Here is a 10,660-nt window from a genome sequence, read left to right on the forward strand (position 1 = left end):
TAAGGCTTAAAAGCTGAAACAAAGTCCTTGTTTTTACTGAGAGAAATAGGCAGCTTTTCAGATGATCAAAAACCAAAGTTGGGAAATAATCCTGAAAACCGGTGTAGGTGAAAGATCCCGGCTCAACAACCCTCTGGTTGCTTCATTTCTGGCCTTGAAGTCCACGTCAGTCAATTCGCTTGTGGGCGGGACTTCGCCCCCCCACCCCCGCCCGCCAGTTCGCGAGCGCGCACGCGTTCCCGGGAGGCCCGCAGTGACCCCGAGAGCTTGCCGTCGCGTAGTGCGCAGGTATGACGTCGCGCATGCGCGGACGCTCGGCGCAGAGGCCTGGCGGAAGACAAGATGGCGCGGCAGAGGTGTCCCGCCCGCGGTCTGCGCCTCGTCGGTTTCTGAGCCGAGTTTTTCTGGAAGGGACGGCGGCAGACGCCGTCTGTGCGCGATGGCCCGGCATCGGAACGTCCGGGGCTATAACTACGATGAAGGTGGGTGGTAAGGCCGCGCCGGCCGTGACCTGAGCTCTTCCAGCTGTCTCCATGGCCGCTTTACATCTCCCTGGAATCCGGCTTGGACCCCGGAGCCACGCTCGCACTGGGGTCTGCGGCGGGGAGGGAGCGGGCGGAGAGCGAGCAGGACCTGAGAGGAACACCCGGGGAGGAAGCCGGCGTGTTGTCTGCCTCCTAGCTCAGCTAGTTCACCGACTGGGCAGGGGTGTAGCATCTCCAGGGCCCAGAGGTGTGGCGAGGTCGGGATCCGATGCTGTTCGTATCCAAGCGTCACCTCTTCTGTCCCTGTTTCCTGTGGGGACCCGGCAATGAGTTCCTGACGTCTGTCTCATAGCACTCCTTCAGACAAGCCCACGAGGCCTTAGTTAGAAAAGAGGCTGGCTTAGCGCTTACTTGCGGCCGGCCTACTACAAACGTCAGATTTATTTCGTTGTCCCCGTGTCCCTGCGTTTTTGACTGCTCCATTTTTTTTTTTTTCCAACGGATTTCAAAACTGGGGACGTGAGAAACAGAAAAGATTCTTGTTAAAAGGGCTCAAGAAATTGGGTCGATTTGCTGATGTTCAGGTGTATAAACTCAGTTATTGGCACACAGTGCTTAATGTAGATTGATTTTAAAAAGGAAATGGAAAATAACACCAGCGGGGAGGTCATGAAAAAGGGACTCGCAGTTTGTTGGCATTGAGTGGAGGATAATAAGCATCATTAAGCATCACAGAAGCTAAAAATAAACACAAATGTAAAGTAATGCAAGAATCCTAAAGACCTGCTGCTTTTTAAAATGGAGAACATGAAATGTTTACGCAGGCAGTTGTTATTAACACCCCCCCTTTGGGGGGATTGTGAGCTTCAATGTCCTTAACAGGTTTGACCAACCAACACCCTGGGCTGCATCTGGAGACTTTGACCCAGTCTGCCTGGAATGTCTTACTTGACAAGCATTCACTGTAAGAATACGTAGTGTCTGTATAAAAGGCCTGGTGGACCACTACCACTAAGAAATGACTTTGGACTGGAAGAGATTGTGTAGCTATGAAATAAGGGACATTTATTACCAATATATTTCCTCAGCCAGTGATAATTGACTATTTAAGGGTACTGCTTAACACATGAGGACAGTTTACAGTAACAGCTGGTTAAAGCATGAGAGATTCCACAGTGTGATGACAGTAATATAGAAACGATGCGAAAGAGAGGGTCTAAATTAGAAGGGAAGGGCTGGGGATTTCTGTGTAGCCTCTGATTGCCGAATACCTTCTTACCTTGGCAACCCGAGGTCCGGTTTGATTACTTTGTAACAATCAGTGACATCATAAGCAAGCGTAGCCTGTCTTGGGATGTTCCTCCCTTCCTGTTCATAAAAGTTCATTTTCACTTTTCTTCTTCCCAGTTAGGCTTCCTTTTGGGTTTTCAGTAATTAAAACTTTACAAAAGTATTCTCATTTCATTAGAGTTAGTCTGTGGACAAAAACAAAAACCTATTGGTTCCTCTGTGTAACACCTGCGTTACTTTACCATTTATTTCCGAGTACTTTTCAGGACTGCCTCTATCTATAGGTTTTTGTTTTGAGACAGTTTCATGTAGCCCCTGTTGGACTTGTAATCGCGGTATAGCCAAGGGTGATGAACATAATCTTTCTGCCTCTGATTCTGTCTCCCAAGTACCAGATGATGGGCTGGCAGGCCTGGTTTATATACAGTGCTGTCGGAACCTAGGACTGTGCATAAAGGGAGAGCAGCCGAGCTATGTTTGCAGACTCTCTCCGCTAGTTTAACAGCCTTTAATTGTATGTCTACTTCAGGCGTGTTCCCATATGCTCCGTATTTCATGATGCCTAATCTTCGTGGAGTCTGTGATCACCCTTTTCTGGTTTGTGAGATTTTTGGCATTAAGAGAACTGGGAGTGTGCGCACGCTATGTACTGAAGTGTCTCCATAATAGCCTCTGCTATAAATTTATATATGTTCCTTGCAGTTTTAAAGTACTTTGATTTGTTAACCTATAAACACTTTAAGTTAGTGGTCCATGTATGCCAGGTACTTATTGCCAGGAAGGAGCTGTGATTTCTCATGCTTTGAAACACATCTTGTACTTGGAAGAAAAGAAATTAGAGGCAGCTGTTGGAAGGTAAAGGTGGTGGGGAAGATTCTGGGAGCTTACCTAGAGAAAGAAGCAACCTTAGGAAAATCTCAACCAAGCATCTTCTTTGAGGCCATCCTCGTTCCCCACCAAGAATGTCTGTCTGGTTGCCTGTATACCCTGTGCTTACCACTTCTGGAAAGATGTGTGGTTAGATGGAAGGAGGAATGTGAGAAAATTAAATAAAGCCCCATTAACTTAAAAGCAAAAGACATATGTATGTTTTTAAAGTATAGATTGTCAGTGACATAGATTGTTAATGAATGACTTTTTTGTGGGAAAAGTTCTTAGAATTTGTGGAAAAGTAGACATTTCAGCCCCCTTGAAAGTTGATATGTTAACTTACTTTGTAGCTAGTCCAGGTGTTTCCTCACTGATATAAAAGGCTGGTTGTCTTGTAAAGTCCTGTGTTTGTCTTGTAGATTTTGAAGATGATGATCTGTATGGGCAGTCTGTGGAGGATGACTACTGTATCTCACCATCAACAGGTACGTTGTTCAACAAGGGGTTTCTGTGACTGAGCTGTCTAGACATTCAAGTGAGCATGATTGTCATCCTGGACCAGAATGTTCATGAGATTATAATATGTAATGTTGAAAAAGATATGTGTGTGTGTGTGTATGTCTTTATACACACATGTTAACACTTACAATAGATTATTTGAAAACCAAAAATAGGCCAGGGTGGCTTTGAACTCCTGATGTTCTCCAGCTTTGGTCATATTTGGATGGATTTGTAAGTAAATATGCCCCCACCGAGTTCACCTACAAGAGTTTCTTTCTTTACCCATGAATAATTTTTGTTCTCTCTCTCTCTCTCTCTCTCTCTCTCTGTGTGTGTGTGTGTTGAGATCTTCAGGGTTTGTTGAATATAGTTTGTATGAAGTAGAGTAGATTGTTCATACAGCAGAGTTTGCTCACAAATAGTGCAAATTCAAAGTTTCTCTCTAGATAGGCAGCATTTTCCTTGTGTGCTAACAGCACAAAAGTTATTCTTTCAGAAGTTGTTGCTCTGAGAGTTATACATGTGGCCTGGCTTACATGGTGGTTGATCACAGACTTCTGTGTGTCACGTTCCTGACACCCTAGCTCTGTGTTACTGTTGAACTTTTTTTTTTTTTTTGGTTTTTTCGAGACAGGGTTTCTCTGTATAGCCCTGGAACTCACTTTGTAGACCAGGCTGGCCTTGAACTCAGAAATCCACCTGCCTCTGCCTCCCGAGTGCTGGGATTAAAGGCGTGCGCCACCACGCCCAGCTACTGTTGAACTTTTTGAAAGTCTGTTGACATCACCACACAGGAGGTGGTTAAATGCTTTTGCTTGATAAAAAAACTTACTTTTCACAAAAGCATGTAAATTGGAATTTTTTATTTTCTAGAATATTTTCAGGGTACTTAGTAGGCATGCTTGTTGCTTAGTAGGCATGCTGCGAGAGATCCAGGTTGTGATCACCATCATCACCCTGACAGTAGTGACAGCGCTACCACCAAAGCAGGCTAGAAAAGAAAAATGTGTGGTGTAGCAGTCTCATCAGACTGGAACCTAGCCTGTGCTGGCTTGCACTTCCCATGCATCACAGACTAACCTACAGTCTGCATTCCCTGCTGCAGCCTCCCTGATGTCGGGAACACTGGCCTGTGTGCCCTGGCATGACCTGAGAAGTGAAGAGTTGGGACTGGACTAGTTCTGTTACTTGGAACAGTGGCCTCCTGTGGCAGAACATCAGGGTTACTCCCTGGCCTTGTTGGCTGCTCTGTGACAGTCCCTCTGTTGTGGTTTCATCTTCACACACCAGGATCAGGATCACACTGTCCGAATAACCTGCAGCAGAGTTCTTCTTTGGGGATTAGTGAACACATGATGTCTTGAGAGGCTCAGGGAATAACAATCTCCGTTCTTCTATTTGTTCAGGAGGCGAGCATACTCCACTCATGGTCTAATGAAGCCTGTAATTGAGTTGCTTTACCAATTAATAGAAACTTCTAAACTTTAGCCACGGATGCATGCATGCATGCATTTTTTTATTTCTTGATAAAGGTTGGGAAGTAGTCCTTGATATATTTGTTCTGAGCCTGTCTGCCCTATATATTCTTTTTACTGTAAAGCAGCGGTGTCAGGTCCTGTTCAGATAGTGTGCTGCTGTAGTCTGATGGGTAGGGAAGAATCCTGACTTGAGTCTGAGCACGCTGACAGGAAGGGTGAGTAAGCTGCTGTGTTAGGGAGGATGTAGGTAGAGTGATGGCCACTGAGTGACGTTGGTTTTGGGAGCCTTACAGAATTCATACAAGTCACAGCATGAAAGGACGGGTGGGACAAGGGAACCAGTTGTGAAAGGTCTTTGTCAATTGTGTGTGTGTCAGTAGGGAGGGGATGTAGAGACTAAACTCGCTGTCCTGGAACTCACTCTGTAGACCAGGCTGGCCTTGAACTTACAGAGTTGTGCTCTCCTCTGCCCCCGAGAAGCTGGCATTAGAGATGTGCACTGCCACTCCCAGCAGGCCAGTGTGTCTTAAGCTTCCCCTGTGGTGTGAAGCAGCGAGAGGGGTTGCTCAGTGCAGGGTTCTTTTGCTTTGTCCTAGTTGCCTTTACTTTCTCTGGCTTGGGAAGTAGGAACCTCCCCAGAAACAGAAGCTTCTAGCAGATGGCGCAGGTGCTTGTAGGCTTTAACTTCCGCTTTGCAGTTGCTAGTGAAACTTGTTGAGGAGAGCGGCTGATTGTTACCTCAGTCAGCACTGCTGGTCGCAGGTTTCGTGGGTGGCAGTGGAGAATGTACACAGTTAACATTGAGCTAAGCAAAAAACAGTTGATGAAAGCCTGGAAAACAACTGTAAATCGCTAGGTAGCAAACAGAGTAAATCTAAAATGCCAGGATTTCAAAGCTTTACTTTACAGTTCACTAGAAATAAAAGACTGTCAATGTAAGTATTACTTGATGGTTATAAGCCTTATCTCTGGTCTGTGATTTAAACTGTGGAAAATGTATTCTTAGAGAACCTGTATGTTTCTTCAGTGTTCTCCTGTAATGCTAATTTTATCTTGCATAATATAGGGAAGAATATGCATATATGTATATAACATGTGCATTGTTGAAATACTTTGTGGTGTTAGGACCTGTAGATCACTAACAAAACCAGTAACCATCTTAGTGAAAGTACTTGCACATTTGGAGATAGATTAGCTCTCTAGTAAGGAACACGGGCTCAGGACTTTTTCCTTCAAAAGGTAAAAGCTTGATTGGAAGAGGTGTAAGGATTGTGACTGATGGGTAATGTTGCCAAGGCAGCGTTGTATTAATATGACACTCACATTAAACATTCCTGGAACAAGGCTGTAGCTAAACTGAGGAAGAATGTGTTGCCACAGTGTACCTACAGGTGCAGTAGAGATCAGACTTGCAAAGAACACTGAAGTGTTGGTGGCATTGTAGACCAAAGCATCTTTCCTGGGGCGCCCTCCTCACGCCTTCTTTACTGATCACTACAGATGCTTTTAGTTCTCTGTTTCCTTGCATGGATTGACTTCTTGTCAGTTTTCAAGTTTCCTATGTTCTTTATTGTAACTGCTCAGTCTCCAGTGATTAACCTGTTTCTCCAGTACTTGTTAAATATGTTACTCATTTGGATTTTAAGATGTGACAGAACAATTTTTTTTGTCTTCCCTGCTAATCTATATATGGTCATTGACTTGTGGCCTTCTGATTTCTGAATATAAATATTACACATGGGCTGTAACTTCATGTTTTCTGCATTATCTGTAAATTTTGGAGGTAGTTTCTCCTTCAGCATTTATACCTCCCTGGAGCCATGCACAGAAGTCCAGTGTAGGAATTGCGTTCATTGGGCTTAATATGTTCTTAGGGAAAGTGGAATACTGTAAAGGCCCTGCTCTGCAGTGCTGCCTTTGTGTTTACACTGTCCTTAACGAATATATGCCTAAGCCAGCGGCAGGGTGTGTGTGTGTGTGTGTGTGTGTGTGTGTGTGTGTGTGTGTGTGAAGTGACTGACTGCTTTATTGTGCCATTGTATGATTGAAAAATGAGCTGCTCAAAATGTAAGGTCTGTTGAGTGCTGGAGAGCCGATGGCTCAGCAGTTAAGCACACTACTGTGGGGCCATCCATCACCTCAGTTTCAGAGGGTCCAGTGCCTCTTCTGTGTGGTGCACAGATGCATACTGGAGCACCATATTCATATACACATTAGATAAATAAATTAAAAATGCATGCATACACGTATACACACTTAATTTAATGCTTATGCTTTCAGGAACTTTTTGGATTCTATCAAAATTAGTGTTTCTTAGATAATAAATTTAGTCTAGTGTTTGCTTCTCTATGAAAATACACTTGGGGTGCTTTCCTAAGTAAATGAGTTTGATGTGTGCTTCAAGATCTCAGTACCAAGAATATAAAGGAGCATAATCGTGGGCAAGGATGAAACTAGATGCATGGAATGGTCTTGGAAAGTAGGGGAAAGAACAACAGTGAGAAAGTAGTAAATCCTTAAGCTTAGGACTTAGGTAGAACTTGGGTGGATTTATATCATCCTGGGACATTGCTAATTCATCATTCTTGTCAGACTGGCTGTGAATGGTAATGAGATCTGTGTGTGTATTTATGCATGTAGATTTGTGCATGTCAGTCTATGTGCATGTTCCTGTGTGTGTGTATGTGTGTGTGTGTGATGCACGCATGTGAGTATGCAGATGCCTGCTGCCTATGTATGAGCATACAGAGGCCAGAGTAGAACAGCCTGATATTTTCCTCTGTTGCTCTGTTTTAGTGCCTTCAGACATGCTTTCTCAGTGAGCTGGAAACTTGCTGTTTAGGCTAGGCTAGCTGGCCAGCTAGCTGTTGGGTTTTGTCTCTTTCGGCAGCACAGGGGATACAGGCACGTTCGGCCCTGCTGGTTTTTCCTGTGGGTGCTGGGTAGTCACTGCTTAGCGTTGCTTGCAGAACAAGCACTGTAAGCCCTAAGGCAGCCTCTGAGCTCCCGGATTTGTAATTTTTAGCTCTTTTGTCTGTCTTTAATACTGAGAGTCAGACCTAGTCATACCTCCCATGTACTAGGGAAGCACTTTACCAGTGGGCTCGAGCCGCTTCTCATTTATCCTCACTCGCGTTAGAGACACATGAGAGCCTACTGCGGATCGGCTGTGCTACTGTGCTTTCTTTTTATATCCTAGCCGCTCAGTTCATTTACTCACGCCGTGACAACCCTGAAGAAGAATATGGCTATGAAGATCTGAGAGACTCTTCTAATTCTCTTTTGAATCACCAATTAAGTGAAATTGACCAAGGTATGGCTTTTTAAAAATAGCATGTCTTCTTTGGCTGAAAATGATTAATCACCGAATAAGAATTTGTAAATTTCATGGAAGTCATTCACAGTAATGTTTATGGGCATTAACAGTACAAGCACATCTTTGAAGGAAAATTTCCATTTTATTTGATGTGTCTTGTGAGTTGTGTGTGGAAAAAATGATTGCATTGAACACAACAGCTGCTCAGTCACAGGACTTTGGACTGTGAGTTTTCTTCTCTTATCCTTTACGTAGGGCAGAAAGTCCAGTGATTGGTAATAAGAACATGGAAAGGATCTTCGCTCATGAGCTTTCGTAGAGCAGATGATTAAGTGACAGGAGTTGTTTTATTGACAAGAACATGGCTTCCAGGAAATCTAGAGATGAAAGCACTAAAGAGCAGAGTAGCAGACTGCCCTGCTCTGCTGCCGTGCCTGACAGGGAAGTTTCCAGGAGTCAGGAAAGAGCAGCCGCCGCAGCCGCAGCCGCAGCAGCAGCTGACTGCTTGTTTTCAGCTCTGAAACATTTGAAAAGGAACTGTGTTTTGACTCCTTTTGCAAGTACATTTCACATTGCCACTGCTTCAAGTGTCACCCTAAGCCACAGACTAAAGGATAAAGGAGCACTGGGCCGGCCAGGGCATGAGTGATGGATGCCGTCTGTGAGAAGGAAGGAGGCTGAGAGGCTTCGATTTTCCCTTACAGTAGATTTTTTTTCTGTATGTGTTTTTAACTTGTAAGTTTATAATTAATCTGGAAACAGGAAGCAGTGGTGAGTCTGAAAGCTGATCTCTGAAGGTTAATAAAACAGCAACTCCTGAGGCTGGAGAGATGGCTCAGTGCAGTAGAGCACTCGCTGCTCTTCCAGGAGATCTGGGTCCAGTTCCCAGCACTCACGTGGTGGTTCACAAGCATCCATCCATCCCTTCTCTCTTCTGACCTCCGTGCCACCAGGCCTGGACTTGGTGCACACATAGTACAGGCAAAACACTCATACATATGAAGTTTATAAATAAATTAATATTTTTTTGATGCCAAGTGCTAACAAAATTTGGATAAATGGAAAGAAGACATACATATATAAAATTAGAGGTTAGAAACAATAAAGATAGAAGAAATTAAACTTTCCTTAGGAACTCTGTAGATTCACTTGAGCATCTGGTGGATGGCAGAACTAGAATATGCACTCTGGAGTTTTCTTTGTATTAGCATAGTCTTGAGGGATAAGAAGGTAGGAGTAGGCTAGAAGTCCTTTTTCAGCTACATGTGCTTCCATGGTTAGTAATTAAGGACTTACAAAAGTCCAAGTTATATTTGAGAAAGAAGGCTAGCTTTCTGGCCTGCCATGCAGCTGTTTACACACACGACAGGCATAATTGTCATGCATCGCACGAGGCGCTTTGTTGGCACTGCACTAACGCCCCGAGTCTGACTGCTTAGCGGTGAGCCTTACTTTATAGGGACACAAGTAGGATGTGAGTCAGTTAGGCCAGTCTACCTGCACAGGCTCCACTTTTCACCCCGATGACACTTCCACTTGAGGAATGTGTAGGGAATAGATCCTATAGGTAGTTATTAGAGGTTTGGATGCTATCTCTGCTAACTACTGACTTCCAATTTCAATGATTCATGGATTAATTCCTATTCTTCCCTATTCACAGGGAAAGCCTGTCAACCTTTTAAAGTAAACCTTACGCAGATATAAAGCAGAAATGTCCTGGCATTTAAAGGAAATTGTTTTTAATAAATAAAAGTGCAGTTAAGCGTGTACTGCAGCGTTTACAAAGGAGTCTTGAGCAGAGATGCCTCACAGTAGATCCTTTCACAGCAGCCTGTGGGGTACATGAGGACTGTGCTCCGAGGCATGTCCGGCATACAGCGTTCCTGTGAGGACCAGATATGATCAGTGTGAAAATAGCCAAATGCTACAGTGTGCAAATGTGTGCTTGTTTTATTCCTTAGCTTCTGATGAGTGTAAGACTGACTTTTTATGTTAGTTATAACAATAATGAGAATCTTTAAACATTACATCTCAGGTTTAAATATGGTTTTAAAAATGAATGTTCACTTCTGTCTTAGTTTTACGGACTTGATTATTTTTTGTGCTAAATTATTTTGATAACTTTAAAAGATAATTTTTGTTGGCTTTGTGAATAGCTTATCAGTTTGAATCACGTAAGAAATAGAGTTAGTGATGAACTGGGTTCACCACGTTCAAAGTAGTTCAAAGTCCCTTTCCTTTTTGAGCATGATAAAAGTGATGAGTATAAATTCCACTGTCACAGTCTATCAGTGTGCCATTTGTAATTTTATAAAGCTTTTTATTTTTATTTTTAAGTATGTGTGTGTGTATGTCTGTGGTTGGCTTGTGCATGGGAGTAAAGGTGCCCGTAGACCTCCAAAGAGGGTGTTGGCTCCTCTGGAGCTGGAGTCAGAGACTGCTCTGATCTGACCTGCCCAGCATAGGTGCTTGAGAACAAACTATTCTCTGTAGGAATAGTGCCTCCTCTTACCCTCTGAACCATTTCTCCAGCTCCATCCACTTGTATTTTTTAAAGCAAAAGGCAGTATTGTTCTGGAGACATGTAACGTCATCCTGTATTGAGAACGGGCATTATTATATACACTTTTTTTTTTTTTTCCGAGACACGGTTTCTCTGTGTAGCCCTGGCTGTCCTGGAACTCACTTTGTAGACCAGGCTGGCCTCGAACTCAGAAATC

General features: G+C 43.7%; 1 protein-coding gene across 2 annotated transcripts in view; it reads left to right on the top strand.

Moving 5' to 3' along the window:
• Positions 1 to 317: 317 nt before the first annotated feature.
• Positions 318 to 10,660, top strand: part of Hbs1l (HBS1 like translational GTPase) — a 72,288-nt gene continuing 61,945 nt past the window's right edge. The window contains exons 1-3 of one of the 2 annotated variants that reach the window (XM_021173802.2): positions 318 to 482; positions 3,065 to 3,130; positions 7,824 to 7,937. In XM_021173802.2, the coding sequence (XP_021029461.1) occupies positions 440 to 482; positions 3,065 to 3,130; positions 7,824 to 7,937 (223 nt within the window). In that variant the 5' untranslated portion in view covers positions 318 to 439. The remainder of the gene's footprint in view (positions 483 to 3,064; positions 3,131 to 7,823; positions 7,938 to 10,660) is intronic. The other variant, XM_021173801.2, reaches the window with a different exon arrangement.

Source organism: Mus caroli, chromosome 10 (genome assembly GCF_900094665.2).
Source record: "Mus caroli chromosome 10, CAROLI_EIJ_v1.1, whole genome shotgun sequence".
Taxonomy (NCBI): domain Eukaryota; kingdom Metazoa; phylum Chordata; class Mammalia; order Rodentia; family Muridae; genus Mus; species Mus caroli.